This window comes from Citrus clementina, unplaced genomic scaffold (assembly GCF_000493195.1).
Source record: "Citrus clementina cultivar Clemenules unplaced genomic scaffold, Citrus_clementina_v1.0 scaffold_5, whole genome shotgun sequence".
NCBI lineage: Eukaryota > Viridiplantae > Streptophyta > Magnoliopsida > Sapindales > Rutaceae > Citrus > Citrus x clementina.
The window spans coordinates 22,219,916-22,244,492 of record NW_006262201.1 but is presented as its reverse complement, the minus strand read 5'-3'; the positions used below and the strand labels follow the sequence as shown (position 1 = coordinate 22,244,492).

Sequence of the window (24,577 nt, the reverse complement as noted above, 5' to 3'; positions counted from 1 at the left end):
CTCAAGCTCTGTTTACGTTTTCGTGCCACTTGAACGCGTCTCAATCTGCAATCTCCAGAATGAGAGTCGCCTAATTTCAGAAATTCATTTTCTCTCAATTGGTAAGCATCACCGATCACTTTCTTTCACCGAGATTTAGGTAATTTTTATTTTATTTAAATTCAAATAATCCTGTCGAAAATTCTGTTTTCATTTTTACGGATTCGAATTCATATCCTAAAGTCATCAATTTCAAATTATGAGGTTCATTTCTTGAGTTCGAATTCTCTGTTATTCTATAATCTCGTTAATTAGAATGCGATGAAACTTTTTGAATTTAGGCGCGAATCGACGAACGTCAGAAACTGTTTTTTGAATTATTCTTTAAATTTTGAATTCTTTCTAATTTGGAGATTCATTTGTGGAATTCGAGTTTACTCTTGCTAAAATGAGTCGTGATCTCGGATTGAATGAAACTTGAAAATTTAGGCGGGAAACGAGATATGCAGAGAGTGGTGGAGTCAGTTTACAAGTCAAAAATGGGAAAACAAAAGAGTCCAAACGGCAACGTATCACCTCTAATGAAGTACTTGAGCTCCAGTTCCACTTCCAGTTCGAGTTTGAGTTCCAGGTCTGCACTGAGCATGGGTCCTTTCTCTCCAGTTCCGATAATGAGCAAAAGCAACAGCAGCAGTAGCAGCTGTCACTTATCAGCCGTTGATGAGGAGGATGTGTACGTGATGGATGGGCTTCCCATCATGAGGTATTCACCATCACCATCACCATCACCATCACCATCACCGTCACCGTCATCATCATCATCATCATCTTCTTCTTCGAAAACAGAGCTTTGTAGGTCTCGGGAGGAAGTTGGAATGTGCCGCTTTGGTACCAAGTGCCAGGTACCATTTTAGGCATTCGTTGACTCGTTTATTATACCATTTGACTCGTTTATTATGCCATTTGACTCGTTTATTATGCCATTTTTAAGCATTTTAACATTATTATATCCATATTCAAATAGCAAAAAACAGATGCATCTATTTAATTGTGTTTGATTTATATGCCAAGCTGAAGCTGATAGGTACCTTTTTTATAAAGCATGTCCGAGGATAGGAAACTACAATAAAGAGTTTCAAATTCTTGTGTAGAAAGAATTATTTTTCCCAAAGAACTTTCTAAGAGAACTCTTCAAACAAACAGACCTGGTTAATTACATCATAATGATGTCCTAGCATTTTTATGATCATTAGGGTGTACGTACACACATAAAATGAACACCACAAGCTGTTTTTGAAAATATTTTGAATGAAATAATGTTAGTGGAGGGTGACTTAAGATCATCAACAGCTCTCGATTGAGTCTCCTCTAACCCTTTGATTCGTATTTGATCACATCTTCTTTCTGGTTGTTATTTCATGGTCACGTGTAACAGAGCAGGGTCATGAACTGACCAAATTTCCTAGGGCTATGGTGACCTTGTCATGATTTGAATTTTTTATGGTGAATGGCTGTCACCATTATCAGCATCTATGCAAGGATGACTCTTTTGATAATTTGATGATTTATGAACAAAATTGTTCATTCTTTGCAGTTTGCACATGGAAAAGAAGAGTTACGTTCAACTCTTTTCCCCACTACCAAGAACAAATCCGAGGTAAGCTCTAGCAACTATAAACATCTGTTCAGTCACGTTGTCTATGAGTAGAACCCCAAAACCAACACTAAGAAGGATGCTGTTTCGGTGTAGGCACAGATATGCAAGTCATTCACCACAGGATCATGCATATATGGCTCAAAGTGCCGCTTTATCCATCAGGTCATGACAGATTCAGCATTGGTACTGACAATTCAAATGGAGGATCATTCAATGAAGGCCTGTGTCTGTGAAAGCCCCGTCACTCCTGTTACTTTCAAACCTCGATTAACTAACACCGCCATCAAACCTGAGCATACACGCAAGACCACTGCCTTAGTCAACAAACATGTTCAAAGTCGTGCCACTTCTACCTCCAGCAGGGACAACTGGTCGCCACAGGATGATGGCATTGAGGTTACCTTGCCATGCCACCCCAGCAAAACTCCGCCAAGGGTAAAGGTTGATGAATATATTGACACTGTTCTGTGTTGTCCTACAACTGCTGCTAGGAGGAGGTTGCCTGTGTTCACCAAGATTTGTCCTGAATATTGATTTCGTTTGGTCCTAGGTGATCCGTACTATCTTGCTGTGGTGCCAGAAAGATAGTTTTGTTTGGTTTGGCTTCGCTTTATGCTTATTCTGTTTACATTCTTCTGAGGTCAGATTGATCACCAACATATTTGATTGTGCAAAATATTACTTGCTCACTAGAATAATACTTGGACAGGAAAGTATATGACAGCTTTAAATTTGAATCCGTTTCTACTTGAAATTGTGAAGTAAAACCACTTTTCTGATTGTTGAACTACTCTGTTTTCAATTTTGGTTGGGTAAGACTGGGAGATTGAAGCATTGCAAGTGCTGTGAACATCTATTTATGAAATTGTTAATATAGCATGAAAAATTAAGATGATCAAATGTGATGAATAGGTCAATCAATTGAAGTGAGTGATAGTTTTAAACCAAACAAATATCTTACAGTGATTTAAGAGATTTAGAGTTTAAAACTTGGTCACGTGGATAGGAAGAGGATCTAGTTTAGAGGAAAAAAAAAAAAATTCACACCAAAAGTGGATTAGGAGTATGTTTAGCTACCACCTAGGTTATTCCTTTGCGACAACATGATACCTTAGACATTAATTTACGGATTATGCATATGCGAATGGCCGCATGGCTCAATTACACTTCTGTGAAACAATTAAAAGAATTGTTTCTACAATCAAGATTGTCTCAAACAAACCAACAAATTCTTGGATCACGAACTATGCATCCCTTCTGCAATGGCAATCCAACAAAAAGGAACGAAGTACAAAGGAAATTGCTAATACTGTGGAGAATTCGATGAATGAGCCTGTCATTGCTTTTTCCAACGACTGTTTTATCATCTTGAATTTTACAAATGTCATAGCTTCATCTTCATTCCTCCTGTGCACCTTTTAATTTACACCACCACCTAAATCTACTCGAATTTTGATAATGCTTCCTCATCACGAACAATTTGCTCTAATTTTATGCCGCGGAACCAGCCTTTTAGTATATTGCTATGCACAAAGATTTGTCTATTAATTAGGTTAATTTAATTGAAGAGAAAGGTGAATAACAGAGGGAAAAAAAAGCAGCCATTTAGTATATTGTTATGCACAAAGATTTGTCTATTAATAAGGTTAATTTAATTAAAGAGAACGGTGAATAACAGAGAGGGAAAAAAAATAAAATAAAAAGCATAGCAATGCAAGATTGTTAAGTTAAAGAAGACATCAAGAGATAAATTAAAAGAAGATTGCCAGTTTTTTACTTACCGAAATCATTACATGTACACCACTTACTCTTACTATTTTCATATTACCCAATAGCATTCCTTACATCATAATTTTACAGTATAATCCTTATTTTTAAATATATTTTTACTCATATTAATTATAAATAACATAAATTGTATAAATTGAAATTAAAATAAAATGATTTAAATACTAAAAATAATAAATATATCATTCAATATGAGTAAAAAATTAATAATAAGACATTTTCATATAGTTTTTGTTTGTTTTAAACGTTTCTTTCTTCTAATAACTATTATTTTATATTTAGAAGATAAAATATCAAACAAATAATCTATGTACCCTCTTTTCCCATAATTTTTTTGTATTAATAAAATTTTTAAATATTATAAAAATAATAGGGAGGTAAGTAATATATATATTGAATGAAGCACGAAGAATATAAGAATCCCCCTAAATTAAGCGTAGACAATTGTCCACAGGATTCGGAGAGTTGTTTTTACTAATCCGACTTCAAAATACGGTCCTGGTTGCTTTTCTATCATACCGTGCTGTGTTGCGCCAAGACCAATGTCTTGGAAACTTAATCACTGCCTTCCTTTATTTTACATAGCATGCTTTTTGCTCATCTGGCAAGTCACCGCAGCAGCTTTTGGCAATGAAAACATTCAGCTTCTTTTTGCTCCTTCTAACGAGGTTGGCAATGGTGTTGGTGCATGCCGACACCACCAGTTTTCTGTACAATGGGTTCCTCCATGCAAACTTAAGCTTGGAAGGAGCTGCATACATAAGCACCAGCGGCATACTCACTGTGACAAATAAGTCAGAAGGCCTCATTGGGCATGCCCTTTATCCAAATCCTTTGAGATTCAAGACCAGTAACAAATCTGTAGCCATCGATTTCCGCACCAACTTTGTGTTTTCCATTCTTCCAAAGTACCCTGATCTCGGAGGCCAAGGCCTTGCTTTCATTATAATATCCACCAATCGACCAGAAAATTGTCTAGCAAACCAGTTTCTGGGACTCCCAAATATTACTATGTCTAGCAGTACAAAATTCTCCACTCGTATGTTGGCTGTTGAATTTGATATCATACAGAACACAGAACTCATAGACATCAATGATAACCATGTTGGAATAGATATATCAAGCCTCATCTCCAGTGCATCAGAGCCAGCTTCCTACTATTCCGGCAATAACCACAGAATTCCTATTCTTCTGAGAAGTGGGGACCCGATTCAAGCTTGGGTTGATTATAGCAGCCAGGAGATGTTGATTAACGTTTCCATATGTCCTCTAGGTGTACCAAAGCCTTATCGTCCTTTAATATCATTGTCCATTGATCTCTCATCGGTGATAGATGAGTACATGTACACAGGCTTCTCTGCTTCAACTGGTTTAATAACAGCATCACATAACGTGCATGGCTGGAGCATTAGCATCGGAGGCAAGGCACAAGATTTAAATCCAATGAAGGTCCCAACTCTGGAAAAACGATCTCATGAGGTGGTACAGAGAAGGGGATTCTCAGTAGGTATCACTCTAGCTGGTATGGCTTTTCTCATCCTGATTATTGCAGGAGCTATTCATGTCTTACAAAGAATTAAATATGCCGATGAGATGTTAGAAGATTGGGAAATTCAATGCGGTGCTCGTAGATTTAAATATGCTGAGCTAGCCTCTGTTACTAAGGGTTTCGGAGAGCAAAACCTTGTAGGGTCGGGAGGATTTGGAAGAGTTTACAGGGGGTTAATGCCTAGCCTGGGGCTAGAAGTTGCAATAAAGCGAATTGGTCATAATTCGCAGCAGGGGATGAAAGAATTTGTAGCAGAAATAATGAGCATGGGAAGACTAAGGCATCGGAATCTAGTGCAGTTGCATGGCTGGTGTGGAAAGCAAGATGAGCTCCTCCTAGTTTATGACTACGTGCCAAATGGGAGCCTTGACAAGCTACTGTTTGACAAAGATCACAAGCTCAGGAAACTGCTGACTTGGGACCAAAGATACAAAATTCTCATTGGCATTGCACAGTCATTGCTTTACTTACATGAAGAATGCAACCAGAGGGTGGTTCACAGAGATGTGAAGCCAAGCAATATCTTATTAGATACATATCTTAATGCTAAGCTGGGGGATTTTGGTCTGGCAAAGATTTATGAACATGGTGCTAATCCACAGACAACACATATAGTAGGTACCCTAGGTTACCTGGCTCCTGAACTCACAAGAACAGGCAAAGCTACAACAAGCACTGATGTCTACAGTTATGGTATACTTATGCTAGAAGTAGCTTGTGGACGTAGATCGATTGAGCCCCAAAAGGCTGCTGCGGAACTGCTATTGGTGGATTGGGTAAAGGAGCTACATTTGGAAGGAGAGATCACTCAAGCCATCGATCAGACACTTGATTATTATGACTTAGCTGAAGCTGAGCTGGTGCTTAACCTAGGCCTGTTCTGCTCAGCTCCTAATCCTGTCTACAGGCCTGATATGAGAAGGGTTGTTGAATTTCTGCTAGGAGATTCCAGTCTTCCTCCACTACCCCCTGACATTCACCTAAAAGATACTAGAAACATAATGGGATTCTCTGACTTCCCAAATGATTCTGATTTTTTCAATAGCAAACTGATGTCATCTCAGAGTAATAGTTTCACAAGCATTTAGAAGAAGATTTCTGGTTGTCAAGCAACTAGAATAACAAATTTAGATAATTACAAGAATGAAGCATCAAGCATGGCTGCTGTTTCAGAAATAGGGCATGTGGTCTATGGCATTTGCTGACACTAAGTGATGACAAGAACACATGTCTAGGATTAGAAAAATGCAGTAGAGATATAAGGATTACTCTGAGGGTACTGGTGAAAACAACAAGTGAATATCGAGATGTTGGTACAATATTTTAAAAAAGTCATTCCATATTTATTTGCTCATCTGTGGAATTATTTAAATCATTCCCTATTTATTTTTCTCATTTGGGAAGCTTCTTAAACTTCACCTCTTGTTTCTGATATAAACGTATCCGCATTCAACTTAATCCAAATTAGAAACTCTCCTTCCCTTAGAACAAAATTGAGAATAATAGTCTCTGTCAGTCCTTTTATCAGAAAAGATAGTATTAAGTTGTTAGTTTCTCCTTCTTTCTGAGTTTTTTTTTTTTTTTTTTTGAGGCATGCTTTGTTTATAATTCTCTACAGCTTAGCCTAACTATTCTAACAAAGATCAGGAGAAAAAAAATAACGAAAAACATTAAATACTTTGTTCCCTTCCCCTCGTGAAGCAAAATAGTTTCTATGAGATTTAGTGAATGTTTTGTAAGAGAAATGGGTGACGCTGAATTAAAAATGAGAGTACTATAAATTGGATAGATTAGAACTGTTTGGAAAATATAATGATACCATGAATAAAGCATTGAAGGAACAGAGAAATTATAGAAGGATTAAATGGATTTAAAAGCAGTCAAAAAGGAAGAAACACAGACAAAAATAGAGCAGTGATCAAAACAAAATATAAATCTTCATGTTCAGTTAAATGAAATTTAAATGCATTCGAACTGCTAGTTATTTATGTAAGTTTCAAAAAAAATGAAAAAAATGAAAAAAGTGCGGAAGGTCACCTCACATGCCTAACTATTTGATACTCAAGACGAACCACAAATTATGCAGATGGCGCCAACGACAAACTTGACATAACGTGATGTGAAATAAACTGCTCATGTATCAGCTTAAACTTCTCTTTGAGTTTCTTAATCTGCAAAACCATTATTGCATTGGTCAAACTAACCACAAAGAGAGAATGGTAATATTAAAAATATCACATGGAAGAGAAAATAGAACAAGACTAGAATACCCTTTTCATTTCAATCTCTGTGTCACTCTTCTGCTGGCTCAACGAGTGTCGCAAGTTGGTGATGTCAAAAACATTATCCAGGTCACCTTCAAATGCACTCTCTAGGTCCTCCCGGAGGAGTGCCGGCAACTTGTCTACAACTGGCATTAGAAGAAAGCAATTGAACTGCAAAACATAGATACAACAATTGGGAAAAAGGGCAAAAAAAAGAACATAAGAAAGACATTTATGCAGAGGAAGCCAAACCCAACCCACTATCTCCTCCACTCCAAAATTACCGCTTCCCTCTTTCCCCACTTGTGGTAGAGAAATAAAGCACAAAACCAGTAATGTTGTTATATATTAAAATTCCACCATGCAACAGGTAGAAAAGTTCTGCAGAAACCAAATACAACATAGAAAAACATTGCATGACTTGTAATCAAAAGATTTGAAAAAGAATATTGACAAACCTTTAACTCAGCAGAAGCCAAGAAGTATTCCCTTATGCCATGGAATATCTGTTGCACTAAAGCATAGACGATCCTTTCAGATGACGGGGCCAGTCTTCGGTTCCACAATGTGTTATCTAGAAGATCTGCCAGCCTTGTTTCTGTTGTCTGAACAGAAGAGCTTGAATCAACACCTGAGGCCACCTGACTGAGCTTTACGTCTGTCCTAGGCTTAGTGTCATGCTTCTCATTGGCAACTGAAACAAATGATGACTCTTGACAAAGGGGCATCGATAGAGAGTTGCTTAATACAGCCGACTGCTCTGTACTACCAAATGAGTCTAGGAATTGGCGTAACCCAGCACGGTTCTGAAAATTTAATGTGAAAACATAACGTAAAAATCGTAACACCAACAGAGCTGACATATAATTAAATCTTTGTATCGATAAGAACTAAAGAAAAGCTCCATATAAATTACATTATATACTTTGCATTACATTTTGGAGACATGAATTCTATGTGGAAGCTTGGAAATAGAACAAATATAATGTAGAAACCTAAAGAAGTTAGTCCACAAAACAAAAAGACAACTGAAGTTGTAACTAATGCCATTCAAATTCTAAAGTCTGATATGTCAACAAAGAATGGCCAATTTTGGAAAGAATTTAATGAACAATACAAATGAAAGGTAAATCAAATTGAATGGCTTAATTTTTTAGAACATTTATATTCCAAAACAGGCGAAAATGTTAACCTTATTGTGCAAGGACCATGTGACATAGCGGGTGGTGCTCACTAAATCCTCCATGCATCTGCAGCAAATAATGAAGAACAGAAGATAATGTCATCTAAAAGGAAGCTGATTAGAAAATAACAAAAAAAATCAAACATAAGGAATGAAAAACTACAAACATAGCCTAACATACAAACTAGCAAATAACATTACGTTTCCTATCTTTCTTGGCACCAAATCCATCTTACAAATTTTGTTCATAATAAAAGAAAGGCAGAAACCCACATCCATGCAATTTTCATTTTCATCCAGAGGTTGTTAACGTAACTTATAGAAGTTTGCTATCAAATAATTATAATTCCTAACATTCAGTTAAATTATCAACTGAACCCCCAGTGCATTAGTTTTATTACAAGATATAACTAGAATAAAGAAACATTGAGGCAATGAGTCAGTTCATGCAAACTATGACACATTTCAGTGAAGGTTATTAACGAAAGAGATGATTGCAACACCAGAAAGCAATATACTTTTCACGGCATGCTCTTTCGGTAGATTCTGCGAAGTTGTTGAAGGCAGAAGCAACTCGCCTCAGAAACACCTCATGGCCACTTAGATATTCTCCCTCTTTCTGTTAAAAAGCAGTAAATGGGAAAAATAATAACTATAAAAGGACAATGAGCAAAATTTCATGAATTAAAATTTAGAAGGTTCTATAAGCATAAAATTCAAAAACCAATTAACTGAAGGGCTGAGGCCTTACCTGAAGAAGATATATAGATATCGGAAGTAATCTTTTCAGAATGTGCAAGAGCCTACAACCCAGCTGTACAAGAGAGAAGTATCTTAGTGAAGTAGCTCTGACATCAAATTGGTGCATGGCCAATTGAGAAAAAGAAAGGGAGAAAATGGAGCAAAAAGAGAAGAATTGAGAGGGGTTAATGAACTATGAACTTTAATCCAATAACCAATAATCATCCGAAATGAAATCCTACTCCAACAAGACAAAGAAAACAAAATCTCACGCCTAAATAACCAAACATGAATCAAATAAGAAAATAAAAGCTAAACCAACTAAAATAATGAAAATTAGAGATAAGACTAAAACTAGCCTAGTTCATCCTACGTTACTTTATTTTTGAAGAGAGCAAACACTAACATACACAAAACAAATTTGTATTTTTGAAGGAAGGATCTATCTTAAGTAAACAAAATTTTAAACTATAGTTATTCAATGGGAAATGAAATAAAATGTAGTAAACAGACAGAAAAGGAAAACTGACAAGTCCTTAGGTAGCTCAAGTAATCTGCAGTCAGTGAAGACTTACGGAAGAAAACTAGAAAAGATAAACCTTAAATTTATAGCAAAGGACTGGAAACGTAGGAATGGATCTCCCATCACATGATGAAGAATCAACGCAAGGGATCGAGTGAATAAAAGCACAGGAACATATGAATTGGAAAGTAAGAAGGGTACAGAACATTTGAAAATGAGAAAACAGTGGAATACAGAGAACTTTAGAACAAAAAACTAGAAATTGCATTTGCAAAAAGTGATATGATAACCAATAAATAAGGTACCAAAACCAATAAAATTGGAGGCTTTATAAGTATCTCTAACAATGAAATGATTCTACCAGGTTTATCTGATATGAAAGTAAAAAGTTTTGATATACGGTTAAAAACAGGATCAAATCATTAGAACAGCACCAAATGACAGAGATGACACTTGCATACAGCTTCAGCTTCCCAAAGAAAAGCCATGGACATGAGCTCAATAGCTTCATACCCAAAAAACCAAGTAATTTTCTTCAAATCATCGTCTCAATAGCTTCAAAAGGAAAAATACTTCTGTTCCATATTTAAGTAATTTTCCTCATAAATTACGAATCATACACCTGTTCCATATATGAGTAATTTTTCTCTAGAATTATGAAGTGTGACTGTGTGACCCCAATTTATGGAGAACAACTAAAGCACTCTATCATGAGTCTAGATTGATAAAATAGCATAGATACCTAAGGATGTCACCATTGGTCGACCATATAAATAAATCATCTCATGTTCTTGAATTACAAGCCTTCTGTCTTCTATATTTAAATAAATACAGACTTGGCCACCAAAAACTGACAGTTTTTATTTTCGCTTCCTCTAAAAATGGATATCAAATAACAAGCAAAACTTTAGAGTTTTAAGCATTGTCTCAGACTTTGTGTTATTTCTCTCGGTCAATACCCTCTTTCTCATTCTTATATCCTTTTTTCCATCATTGATACATTAGCTTAAATTAAACCATCAACAAGATCATATTTATCCTCTAAAATCAACAGTTTTAGCTCCAAGCAATACTTAAATGAATTCCTGTCATTCTAGAACCAAATTACTTACATCCAACCACTAGCTCCTTGCATAATAATACAATGAGCCAAAACTCCCTAAAGCATCGCGTACAAGAATGAATCCAATTTGGCCAGAGTTGTTTGTCCGTAGTTCTAAACACTGAATGTGATTTTGTTTCAATCATTTAGATATTAATGTCTGTTTCTCAACTTAACATTGAAAATTTGATTTTTAAAGTCTGAATAGAATGAAGTGAAAATATTTAGCTTAACACTTATACAAATGTCTAAATAAGTTTTTTGAATAGTAGTTCTTAAAAACACCTGAATAACTTTTTATTCTCTACACGTGTAAAATTTTTTATCAATTTATTGATACAGATATAACATGTGAAAACATTAAAATTTTCAAATGTTTATATTTAGATGTTATGAATAAACATCAATATATCGTTCTGATTTGTCCACGTAGATGATCTACTAATATTTCAAATATAAAACAAACACTGCTTGAGTAATAGAATGGATTCAGTGAAAAATAGACTTGAGCCTTAAAGCACGGAGTTGCACATACATATGCTTGGTATTTTATTTGAAAAATAGTATCCCGCAAATTTCTTATAAACAACAACTAATTGGTATGGAGTGGCTGGTCATAAGTTGGTGTTGCCTGTCCAATATGAAAAATCAGTTGAGCATCACACAATGAATGTAAATTAGGTAGTAGGCTAAGAATGAGTTCATTGATTTATTCAACTTCAAGTCTCAACCGTATAATGGCACCTGACACCCACATTGCATGGAACATTTGACAAGAAAATAAAGAAGTAAAATGGAATATTAACAATGGATAAGTTACAAACCTGATGAAGGAAAGGTTCAAATGTATCACGAGCCTTTGCAACAGCTATGACACAAGCCGTCCTGGTAAACCAAATGAAAAGAGGAAAAAGCAGAAAATTAAAAGCTATTCAGTAAGAAAATATAGAAAGACTACCATAAATATGGAAAGACAATACCTGGAGTAGTTTGTTCCATCATGAATATCTTCGACTCCACATGCATTTACAATCTCCTCTCGTGTAATTGGGGGGCATTTTATTCCTCCAACCATAAAACGAAATTCAGCCATAGCTCGATGATATTGTGCACCTCCATAAAGTCGCATTCCTGCATTCTATGAGCAAGGAAACTCAAAATTTCAACATGCATGTTACAATAACTCTGAGAAACATAATAACTCTGAGAAACCTCACACGTTCACATTCAGAACATAGGAATGGATTCTCCTATTCTTTTGGCACCCCTACGAAATGCTTGACTATAAAATTCAACTGGCCATACATAACCTAAAATTTTGTATAAGACCAACTGATTCACTCAATTGAGAAGAATAAAAAGCAACTAAAATATTAAGAAGACCGGCACAAGAATGCTTAAGAGCATGAACAAGAGAAACTTTCCAGATTAGGAGAGACTGCAATCCAATTAATTTTTGCGCTATACGCGAGACAAGCAAATACATAAAGAAATTCACTGCACCAAAAAAAAAAAAAACTTATAGCAGAAATATTCTTGCTTACAGGTATTAGCTTGTGTGGAAACTGAAGACCATCGGTACCAACAAATGCCCCTCCATTAATTCTCTCATTTTGTAGTGTTTCACCTGCGAAAAACATACTAAAACCATTCATGTCCAATGCAGGAATTATTTATAACATCAGTTATACAATTTAAAGAAACTGAGTATGTAGGTATCCAAGAAAGAGTAACAAGATAAGAAACTATGTACCACATGGTGAAGATGTAATGACATCAAGATTATTTACCAAATTTATCTGGAGGTGCAACAACTGTCCCTTTAAGTAGCAACGACAACTGAGCAAAAAAGCATATTTCAGTCAGAACAAATAACATGAACAACAATTTTGAAGCAGTAATCAAAAGACCATATACACATCCATATGTCTAACTTCTTTTACTCCATCCTCTGCTAAGTTACAATAAGCCAACATGGCGAGAAGAAGCGAGGGGGAAGATATTGACAGCAATGTTAGAAAACTCCAAATCAATTAAATCCTTAGTTGAAACCTTGGTCAAGAATAGATCATGAAAAACTCTCCCTTTCTCCTTCAATTTTACTTCATCCAAGGTGCTGTGTAAAAAGAAAGCATGAAATACAGTTAATTATGATGAAAGAAAAACTAATGTAACACTAGAAAAATAAAAGATAAAGTTCAAACTAAAATTAATGATTTTGGCCACTACTACGCCATTGGACTTAGAAGCTAAAAGGCCATATAATATGCATTCATGAAAAATTTACCTCAAGGGGAAAAAAAAAATAATTTCAATCACATACCTGAGTTCTTTATTTATTTCATTCAGTTTTCTTGTTGTGCTGCAGTATTCCTTTTCAAGAAGTGGAATGATCATAGGAACACTGTCCATATACCTTGCAAGTGTAAAGTTCTAAAGCATTTAGTTCTAGGATCAGCAGGTTAAATGAGCTGAAAATAGTGTGATCAGATTAAAAGACAGAGAGATGCATACCTTTTCTGGAGCAGTTCTTCCAAAAACGATCTCAGTTTGCTTACACCTATTCGGCTCCTTTCTTGCTTTGACAATGACCGACCTAACTTCTCTTCCAACGATGTTATGTCTTCCATCTCTCTTATGAATATAGCCTGTTCTCCAAAGTACGCTTAAAAATTTAGGGGTGTAGAAATAATTAAATCAAGAAAATCGACCATTAACAAAGTCTAACATCCCAAATCCTAAATACCATAAATTCATAAATGCAAGGCCAACATAAATAAACACTTTCAGATAGCTAATGCAGCCTGTGTGCTTGTATCTGAAATATAAATACGTTTGAATAGCTCAAAAAGCAAACATCTTAATGTATTTTTGTTTTTCTTTTTGTAATATCTGACTATTAAGTGTTCAGATGTTTATCTTTAAAAATCAAGAGCATCTTAAAATAGTAATTAATATACTTGGATTTGTGTTAGAAGTGAGCTTAAGTTAGGCTCTTGAGAAGATGTGAACAAATGTTTTTGAATAATATGGTACATTAATAAATAACTGAAAAAAAAAATTGTTGTTACTTTGTTCTAAATGCATAAAGTTTAAAAATTTATTATATCAGCTAAGAAATTTTGTAAAAAATAAAGGAATTAGGTTTTATACAACATGAAATAAATGAATTTAAAAATAGCATTTTGGATACATAAAATTATGGACTCATATAAAAGTTAGAAAACATAAATTTTCATGTATGCGTGTAAGTATCATACAATCATGCTTCAGCTAAAGAACACAAACCAACATAAACATCCAAATGAATTAAAAAATTGAAATAAAAGCTGTAGAAGAGAAAATGAAAAAAAAAGAAGAAAAATAGCTAATGTTTCTTTAATTTCATGCCATGAAAATTTTAGCAGTTTCGGCATCGTCAAAATTAAAGAAGGGGGAAAGAAAAAAAAATTTGAGTAGACAAGTTAACTTCTTCCATGCACTTTGATTGCAAAATGTTCCAAAAGCAGCAGTTATAAAAAATCATATCAGTAGTACAAAAATCTAGAAGAGGAAAAAGGTGGGGGAAAGGGGAGGGGGCGTTAGGAAGGAGGGACAGTAATGTATTAAAATTGATATACTACAGTGCTTAAAGTCATGTGGCAGCACTAAGAATAAAACTAGATCTCAGTAACATAGAAAGTGGCATGTAATCTTCCAAATTTTAGCCCTTAACAAACAATACCACTTCTAAAGATCAAATTGAAAGAACAATTTTGCAGTATGAAGAGTATCTAGCATTCTATTAACCATTGTAAATATAGGCACTTAATCAATTAGCTTATTAATGCCTTGAGTACCTCTCATCTTTTTCTAGCTGAAAAGATCAGCAAGAGAACAAGGACTTTTGACTATTCGGGGTTTTATTGGTTCTGAATGGCAAGGTTCTTTTGGGGTTCTAAAAATTTTATAGGTTCCTTTCAACAAATCAATACATGTTAAACTTAGTAGTCATAATCCATCTGGTAACTCTTCAGACATCACATTAACATATTCTTCAAATAAACTTGAAATGTTTTCTAATTCCCATGTACCTTTTCTAATTACTGCAAGGATAATATATCTGAGGACATGTCCATTTTCGCTTTAGTTTGAAATTATATCAAACGAGTAAAAAACATATTTCTTCCATTAAATTGAAGAGGAAATGTTTAGTTGAGGCCATTCTGACAGCATTGCAATCATAATTGCAGGTTTATCTGAGCAGATTGTGATAAGCATCCCTTAGAAGAATATTCACCACACCAATCTTATCTTCGTACTTATCAATTAAATATTGCATCAAGAACCTTTATTTGATTGGAGTTTCACAGCCTTTACTGAATGACTTTTATAGGGTTGGAGGTGCTTTTCTTACGTCAACTGTAGCTTTTTTTTTTCCTTCCCAGCTATCACGTTTTTGCAGCTTCAAAAGTTATTCAACACACTTTTCATGGTAGGCATTATGAGGTTGAAAAAATTGGTTCATAGCCAAATGTCTACTCATATGACTTGTTGCTGTCAATGTTTGTTTGATAACAAGATTTTCAGTTTTGCTACCAAGATCACAAACTTTTTCAGCCATATCACTTTCTCTAGAATCTATAACTTGCTTCCACTTCTTCTTGGCCTTCTTTTCATCAATATTCAAAAGGTTTCTATTTTAGAACATTCGCAAGATATACAACCCTTGAATAAAAGAGTTACAACCTCCTCCTTATAAAAAAATCAAAGATTGGCATGTTACTCAAACATGATAAGATAACTCCCCTAGATGATTGTCCAATTGCCTATGTGGTGTCTCAACTTAATCCCCGTCCATAAACTATGTTGGAAGTAGATATATCTTCCTCAATATTAGTGGGAGTAAATATATCTATGAGGTAGATTTTACCGCTAATGAGCACAGATCTGTTGAGTGTATATACAATGTAACTATTCTCAGCAGTTGAACTTTTTTTTTTTAATTCTCCAATTCCTCTCACCAAACATAGCATAAATAATGACCATAACCAAAATTAAGCACATTGTGTGAATAAGGATTGTTTAGAGGACTAAACCTGCTTGAACTCTTCATTTGAACTGTACACTGAATCATGCCCAGTGCCAACTCTTCCAGAAGGCACTGATGTAAAAAAAGGAGAGCCACCCAATATGAAGCCATCAAGGGTACATGCAGGCGGTGAAAGGAAAACTTCCACATCTGATGCACGTGCAAACTGGGGAATTTTAGTGTCAAGCTTGGTTGAGACAATGATAGTTCTCTTTAGCTCAGGATCGATCTGCATTACATACATATATATGGTCAACAAAAGTGAATTCTTTTGGACATCAGACAAAAGTTTTAACCACATCTACCATCTACCACACAAAATATGAGAAGCAATTTCTTGCCTAGAATGAAATTAATAGTAAGACACATACTTGCATTACCACCCGCCTCGTAGTGGCATTGCTCCAATCACTGCAATCTTCAAGACATAATATAATGAACTCTCGATGCTGCATTTTGGCCCGCACAAGGGACTCCACTGCACGAGCTTGATCCTTGCATGGATCATAAATGCCGCAACAATCAGCATCAAAGTCTCATGCAACATTGTTACTAGGGAAATTAAAAGGAATTTTGAAAATATTTTTAAATGGGATCTGGGAGTAGACCTGTAATGCTCGATTTTTTCGACCTGGGGCCGGAGCAATAAGTCCAGGAGTGTCTATTATAGTAAGATTTGGACAATATTTAAATTCCACCTTAATAATAATTTCCTTAGCCGAGAATTGATTACTATTAGATTCACGCTCCAACCTCATGTTCTCCGCTTCAATAAATGACTGAATTTCTTGGAGGGACTTTTCTTGAGCGAGGGTGGGGTCCACATCGGAGGAGGCGAGATGGCACAAAGGAAGCTCACAGAGAGGATTGTACTTCATGTGAAGAGTAATTGGACGACGGGTCTTGGTGCCACCGCCGACGTGGTTAAATTGAAAGCCCATAAGGGCTTCTACAAGAGCGCTTTTGCCGTCAGTTTGGTGACCCACAACAAGCACTGCTGGTGCGTCGAATGGCGTCTGCAGCTCTTGGGCTAAGCCATGTAGTTCGTTGTAAGCTTCGTACAGACTATGCATATCGTTGCATTTGGCCTCTTCCCCTCTCTCCATAATGTGCAGCTTTTCTATCTTTTTTTTGGTCAGATAAATTATGTACCCATGCTAGTGAGTGCTAATCTCTTCTTTTAAAAATTTAAAAAAGAAAAAAAAATCAGTTCCGCAGCTGCGGTGCAAATGTTGCCCGCTACCACACATTCTCTCTGTATTCGACAATTCGCTTGATACGCCATTGCCCAATTTAAGGGTGGGATTATTTACATTTTAAAACATTCTTTAAATACTCATATTTTTTTAAAAATTTCCATTATAAAAGCACTAAATGATATAATGCTGCATTTACTTTTTGAATTGGAGTGGGAATCTTGAAGAGTGGAAATCTTTGGATTAGAAGTGTGGAGTGGGAGTGAGAGTAGGGTGTTTACTTAGACTAAATAAAAATATGGATTGTCAATCAGAATCTTAATTATTTGTTTATTTTGTCTTGGATTGGGAGTAAATTGTTTTAAATTATAATTTTATCCTTATGTATAGAATTATAATTTGTAATTAAAAAATTAATAAAAAATATATTTGGAAAATAAAATAAATATTTTATTATATTTATAAATTAATAATAATTACTAATATTCTTAATTATGTAAATCATAATTTTTTATTAATTTTAATTTAAATTATGTGAATAAAAATTATTAATAATAGCAACACAAATGAAATATTATTATTGATAATATAGTACAAAATTAATATTTTTTTAGAATAAAATATTTATTATTATTAAATAAATAATTAATATTTATTAAAATTAATGTTTAATATTATTAATTTAAATATAATATTTATTTATTTTTATTTTATTAAATTTAATAAAATAAATATGATATAATTATTATTTTTAATAAATATGATATTATTTATTTTATTAAATATGATATTATTTATTTTATTAAATATGATATTATTTATTTTATTAAATATTATTTATTTATTTTATTTTTATAAGGATAAAATGGGAAGAGGGGGGAGTGGATTCCCACTCCCACCTCTCCCCATGGGAGTGGGAATCCCACTCCCCACTCCAAAATTGGGTGGGACCCACGGATTCCCACTCCCACTCCCCCTTTTTTAAGGTAAGTAAACACTGGAGTGGGAGGAATCCACACTTCACACTCCCACTCCAGAAAATAAACACTACCTAAATTACTATTAAGAATACTTTACTGCAAACATATATAAGATTATTACTTTGAGTACGCATTTAGGATATTGAAATCAAAGTTCAATTTTCTTACCCTTTTAAACCCTAAATTTTTTCTTCTTACTACCTTAAATATTTGCAAAGGAAAATCAATATGTCAAAATATTTTAATTTTAATGAGGTATGTGTTATCCATTTGATATTCTAGTTTACAATAAAAAGATTCATTAATGATTAAAAGGCACGACAATCGACTTGTTATTTGCAGGACATGACTTCAACTCAAACTTTTAATGTTGACTCAGAATGTGTAATGCATCATACTAAGAGCATCTCCAAAAGACTTTATAAATTTTACTCTTCAAATACTCATTTGCTTACTTATGTGGCAAATAGAAGGGTGAAAAAATATGATATTCTCCAAAAGAATCTTCAAATAGAAATAAGTTAATATTATTTTAGTCAAGTCATTATTTTTTTAAAGGAAAGTCAATAGCAATTAAAGCACTTCTCTCTTTTTCTTCAATGAAAAGTAATAAAATATAAATTGAAGAGTGAGAAATCAACTCTCCAAATTTGAAGAGAGATAATCAATTCTTATTTGAAGAATCTTAATTGGAGTGTCTTTTGGAGTTTTAAATATTGATATGGCTCTTCAAATAAATAATAAAATCTTATTTGAAGAGCCTTTTGGTGATGCTCTAACAAATTTATCAATCATAAGGTCAGTTTCTTTTTGTAACTCATTATTATTCGCTAATGTTCATCTATTAATATTTATTTTATTTCATATGTAGATATTTAAAAGTAAGGATGTGTTAATTCATTGGAGGCTGGGAGGAAGAATAGTTTAGTAATTGTGTTCAAGAGATCTAATTCTAGTAATGGTGCTAAAAAGCAAGGATTACCTTTTGTTGTGAGAGAAGTGAATGGTACAAAAACATGAGAATTAAATGAAGAGAACAAAAAAGAAAAGCAACCAAGGACTACTGGTTCTAAGAGGTGTGGATGTGATACAAACCACCGTCAAGAACTGAGGCAACTCTAATCAATTTAATCCTTAAAATCGAATCTAAACTAGGAATTGAATGGAATTGTGACCTAATGTTTAATGAAAGCACGAACCTTGGTATGTGAGGACGCCACAATCAGTTATGGATGGTCTGATTGATAAGTCAAGAGTTTTAATGTCACAGAAATTCGATAAGCTCAAAGAGTTTATATAAGAACCAAAGAGAATTAACTCTCTCACTAATTGCATCAAAACTGATATCTGTTTATTGGATACGAGTACATTATATAGGGTTGGTTACAAAAATTTTTGAAAATAAATCTGAAACTAAAAATCAAATCAGAATCTAAATCTAAACAAATAGGAAAGAATCTGAATTAAATGAGAATCCTAATCTAAGTAAATAGGAAGGAATCTAAATCAAATTAGAATCATAATCTAAGTAAATGAGAAAAAATCTATATCAAATCAAGATCCTAATTGGCTTAAATGTCTTATATCAATTAAAATAGAAACTAGGCGATTAAAATAGAAGTAACTAATTTGATTCTCTAATAGCCTCCTCAAGAAATGGGAAAGTATCCGAAAAAGGAAAATAATATATTTTTCCACCATAATGTGCAAGCCAACTTCCAATTTCATGGAAGTGATTATTTAGAAACTTTAAGAGCCTGAATCATGTATTTATTATCATGTGTAATTCCTTCAATGAGCCTCCACAAATTTGATTGAGCCCAAGTTGCTTGAATCAATCCATTAAAGTGCTTCTTTGAATTTCTTTGTTTGAGCTCTTGTAACAGGTCTGACGAGATCTTGAATAAGATCTGAATATGCCTCATCCCCCGTGCTTGTAATAGTTTTATCATCAATCTCATCATTCCCTTCCTCTTGAAGAGGATTTATCCTCAAATCATCACCTATATCAAAAGGATTCAAATAAGAAACATTAAAAATAGCACTTACATTGTACTCACCAGGAAAATCCAACTTGTATGCATTGTCATTAATTTGTTCCAAAACTTGGAATGGACCTCCCCTCGAGGTAATAATTTAGCTTTCCTTCGTTCTGGAAATCGTTCCTTGCGCATGTGTAGCCACACCCAATTATCGGGTTTAAAGACTAGCTTATGTCACCCTTTGTTGGCTTGTTTAGCATATTGTCCAGTTCTCTGCTCAATGTTGAGCTTCGCCCTCTCATGTACGTGTTTAACAATTTTAGCATTTTACTTGCCATTGAAGTTAACACGCTCAGAAATAGGTAATGGAGTTAAATCTAATAGGGTTAAAGGATTAAACCCATAAACAATTTCAAACGGTGAATATTTAGTAGAAGAATGAATAAAATGATTATAAGCAAACTCAACATGTGGTAAACAATCATCCCAAGTTTTTATGTTCTTTTTAATAATACATCGCAATAGAGTAGATAAAGTTTTATTCTCAACTTTTATTTGACCATCAGTTTGAGGGTGACAAGTAATTGAAAACAACAACTTAGTTCTTAACTTAGCCCATAATGTTTTTCAAAAGTAACTTAAAAACTTAACATCCTTGTCAGAAACAATTGTCCTGGGCATACCATGCAACCTCACAATCTCCCTAAAGAATAGATTAGTGATATTAGAAGCATTATCCATTTTGTGACATTGAATAAAATGTGCCATCTTTGAAAATCTATCTACACCCATAAAAATTGAGTCTTTCCCTAGTTTAGAGGTGTACTAGGTATTAGCAAAGAGGTGTATAAGCCATAAGGTTGCACTTTCGATTTAACTTGCCTACAAGTGACACGTCTATCATAAAGTTTCTCAACATCTCGTTTCATATGTGGCCAATAAAAGTGTTCCTGTAAAATTGCTAAAGTCTTTATAACTCCAAAATACCCCATCAACCTTCCTCCATGGATTCTCTCATTAACAAATCTCTCAAAGAACAGTTGGGCACACATAGTTTATTTTCCCGAAATAAGTAGCCATCATGCCTAAAGTATTTACCAATTGCGGTGTTTTCACAAGCTTGATATTCAATACTAAAATCACGATCATTAGCATACAATTCCTTAATATGTTCCAAACCAAGTAGTTTAGCATTAAATATTGAGATTAAGACATACCTGAGGGAAAGCACCTCTGCAACAATGTTTTCCTTACATTACTTGTAACGAATGACAGATGAAAACGTCTCAATGAATTCTACCTATCGAGCATGCCTCTTATTCAACTTCTATTGGCCTTTAAGGTGTTTCAAGGACTCGTGATCAGTGTGAGTCACAAATTCCTTAGGCTATAGGTACTGTTACCATGATTCTAATGCTCGAACCAATGCATACAACTCCTTATCATAAGTAGGATAGTTTAAGGTTGTCCCACTCAGTTTCTCACTAAAATAAGCAATTGGTCATCCCTTCTACATTAGGATTGCGTCAATACCAATACTCAATGCTTCGTATTCAATTTCAAAAGTTTTATTAATAGTTAGGTAAAAACAATAAGGGGGAATTAGTTAGCTTTTGCTTAATAATTTGAAATGCATTCTCTTACGCTTCTCCCCACTTGAATCCAACATCTTTTTTTATTACTTCAGTAAGCGATGTGACTAATGTGTTAAAGTCTTTCACAAATCGTTAGTAGAAACTACTGAGCCTATGAAAGCTTCTCACATTACTTATACTTGTGAGATTCGGCCACTCTTGGATTGCATGTACATTTTCCTCATCAGCCTGTATACCATATGCACTCACAATAAATCTTAAAAACATAAGTTTATCGGTGCAAAAGGTACACTTCTTTAGATTAGCAAACAACTTTTCTTTTATAAGCAGATCTAAAACAAATTTCAAATTTACTACATGATCGTCTGTGTTTTTACTATAAATGAGGATATTATCAAAGTAAAAAATAATAAACTTGCCAATAAAAGATTACAAAACATGATTAATAAGTCTCATAAAAATGCTCAGGGCATTGGTTAGACCAAAAGGCATGACTGATCATTCATACAAGTCATATTTTGTTTTAAAGGCAGTTTTTCATTCATCTGTTTCTTTCATTCTAATATGATGATATTCACTTTTCAGATCAATTTTAGAAAATACACAAGACTCATATAATTTTTCAAGCATATTATCTAGCCTAGGAATGGATTATCGATACTTTATTATTATGTTGTTGATGGCTTGACAATCAACACACATCCTCCACATCCCATCTTTCTTGGGAATTAATAAAACTAGAACTACACATGGATTCATGTTTTCTCTCATGTACACTTTTTCCATCAATTCATTAACCTACCTTTGAAGTTCCTTGGTCTCCTCCGAGTTGCTTCTACAGGCTGGTCTATTTGGAATGGTTGCACCAGACACAAAATCAATCTGATGGTCAATCCTTCAGATTGGAGGTAAATCGTGTGGTGCTTCCTTAAGAAAGACATCCTCATATTCCTGCAAAAGAGAAGTAATAGAACTAGGTAAAGTAGTGTCAAATTCGTTAGTATTTAAAAATGTCTCTTTGTACAAAAGTATAGTTATTGACTGATGTGAAAATAATGTATTTTTTATCTCACTCACTCTCGAGTAGAAATTCTTTTGTTTTCATTATGATTTTTTCTCAATGGGCACATTTTTCTTTGATTTTTCTCTCACATCTTCCTCGACCTCTTTTTGAACTTCACTCTCTTTTTCTCTCTTTTTCTTTTACTTACTCTCTTTCTGTAGGCTCACTTGGTCTCCATAAACCTGCTTTGATGTCAATGGAACAAGAGTGATGTTGCGTTGATTAAATATAAATGAATATTTGTTGGTGAAGCCATTATGCTTCACACGTCTATTGAATATCCAATGCCGATCAAGAAACAAGTGTCTAGCCTGCATTGGTATTACATCACATAGCACCTTATCTTTATACTTGCCAATATGAAAAGTCACTAGTACCTATTTGCTCACTTTCAACTCACTATTGTCATTTAACAATTATAGTTTGTATGGCCGTGGGTGTTTAAGTGTTGTAAGCCCTAACTTCTCTACTATGATAATACTAGCAATATTAGTACAAATGCCTTCATCAATAATCATACTACATACTTTGTCTTAAACATAGCACATAGTATGGAAAATATTTTCCCGTTGCACTGTTTCGTCTTCCTTTACTTGCATATTCAAAGTTCTCTTAGCTACTAAACTCAATTCCCCAGCGGCTATATACTCTTCATCTTCAACATCCTCTAATGGTGACATTATATTTTATTTCGTTTCATCTTCAGTTACAATCTCACCATTGTCCCGCAATACCATAACTCTTTTATTCATGCAATCACTTGCGATATGCCCCATACATTGACATTTAAAACACTTAATGTCACGATTCCTAATAGTAGGAGTCACGGTGTTACCTTGTGAATTGTGCTTGGAGGGCTCAGATCTTGGTTTAGGTGCAGTAGATGCTTGTGCCCTTTCATCTCGTTTTACATAGCTCGGCTTCCAATAAGTGGAACTCGAGCTTGGGGCTGCACGGGTGTTACCCCACCTCTTGAGTTCCTGCTCAATCTTGATAGCTTTGTGAACTATCTCCTCAATCTCCATATAATGTTGTAACCCAACCTTAGTTATAATCTCCCGATTAAAACCATTCAAGAATCGTGCCATGGTAACTTCTTTGTCTTCCTTCACATTTGCTCTAATCATGGTAATCTCCATTTCTTTATAATAGTCCTCCATGCTTCGGCTACCTTGTGTAAGACTTTGAATTTTTTGGTATAAGTCTCGATAATAGTGATTAAGTACAAAACGCTTTCTCATCAATGATTTCATTTCATCCCATATCTCAACTAGACATTCCCTATTTCGCCTCCTACTTATAACAAGTTAATCCCACCAAGTAATAGCATTGTCAGAAAATTCAATCACAACTAATTTTACTTTTTTGCCTCTGAATAATTGTGGTAGTCAAATATGAATTCCATTTTCTTCTCCCATTCGAGGTATACTTTCAGGTCGGATTTTCCTTGAAAAGATATAATCTTCATCTTTATGCCATTTAATCCATCATCTCTATTTTTAGTTCCCATACCTCGTCCATCCCTCCTATAGCTACCTCCTAAGTCCCCCCCTTCATCGTACTCATCCCTATAATAGTCATCAATCTCTCCTCTAACTAGAGCTTTTTCTTTTCTATGTGCTTGGGGAATGGGTTGTGGCTACCTTGAACGTGTGTTCTCTACCTGATCCAAATGCTCGTGTATGAGATCTAATTCAGCCCTCATCATCCTTCTCATCTCTCCCATCAATATTTGAATTTACAAATTCTGAGTAGTTGCGGACTGATCTTCTTCATTTGTGTTTCATCTTAGATTGTGAGACATGGCTAACATCTGAAAAAGAAAGTTAGAAATAATGTGGAAATATCCTAACCTCACTTGTGAGGTACAATTTTCTTAAATATAGTAGATTTTATTTTTAAGC

At 34.4% G+C, this 24,577-nt stretch overlaps 3 protein-coding genes across 5 annotated transcripts; 2 read left to right on the top strand and 1 right to left on the bottom strand.

The window, feature by feature from the left end:
* The first annotated feature begins 474 nt into the window (after positions 1 to 474).
* On the top strand, positions 475 to 2,236 carry LOC18040998 (mRNA decay activator protein ZFP36). Its single transcript, XM_024184324.1, has 3 exons — positions 475 to 881; positions 1,574 to 1,636; positions 1,730 to 2,236. Exons 1-3 carry the CDS (start codon positions 483 to 485, stop codon positions 2,168 to 2,170), a joined length of 903 nt encoding a protein of 300 aa, XP_024040092.1. The 5' UTR covers positions 475 to 482; the 3' UTR covers positions 2,171 to 2,236.
* Positions 2,237 to 3,852: 1,616 nt separating this feature from the next.
* LOC18042257 (L-type lectin-domain containing receptor kinase S.4) lies at positions 3,853 to 6,359 on the top strand. Its single transcript, XM_006432399.2, has one exon. It carries the CDS (start codon positions 4,055 to 4,057, stop codon positions 6,059 to 6,061), a length of 2,007 nt encoding a protein of 668 aa, XP_006432462.2. The 5' UTR covers positions 3,853 to 4,054; the 3' UTR covers positions 6,062 to 6,359.
* Positions 6,360 to 6,921: 562 nt separating this feature from the next.
* LOC18043040 (dynamin-like protein ARC5) lies at positions 6,922 to 17,129 on the bottom strand. Of its 3 annotated transcripts, none has more exons than XM_006432398.2 (16): positions 16,466 to 17,129; positions 16,229 to 16,351; positions 15,865 to 16,086; positions 13,301 to 13,434; positions 13,110 to 13,202; positions 12,839 to 12,902; positions 12,577 to 12,625; positions 12,331 to 12,413; positions 11,767 to 11,924; positions 11,611 to 11,671; positions 9,172 to 9,234; positions 8,939 to 9,039; positions 8,430 to 8,487; positions 7,696 to 8,043; positions 7,244 to 7,408; positions 6,922 to 7,144 (listed from the first exon to the last, which is right to left on the bottom strand). In XM_006432398.2, the coding sequence occupies exons 1-16, from the start codon at positions 16,961 to 16,963 to the stop codon at positions 7,052 to 7,054; spliced, it is 2,313 nt and encodes a 770-aa protein (XP_006432461.1). In that variant the 5' UTR covers positions 16,964 to 17,129; the 3' UTR covers positions 6,922 to 7,051. The 3 variants fall into 3 exon arrangements, with proteins under 3 accessions (XP_006432461.1, XP_024040090.1, XP_024040091.1); XM_024184322.1 differs by having other exon boundaries at positions 16,556 to 17,129; XM_024184323.1 differs by lacking the exon at positions 6,922 to 7,144 and having other exon boundaries at positions 7,346 to 7,383.
* Between the last annotated feature and the right edge of the window lie 7,448 nt (positions 17,130 to 24,577).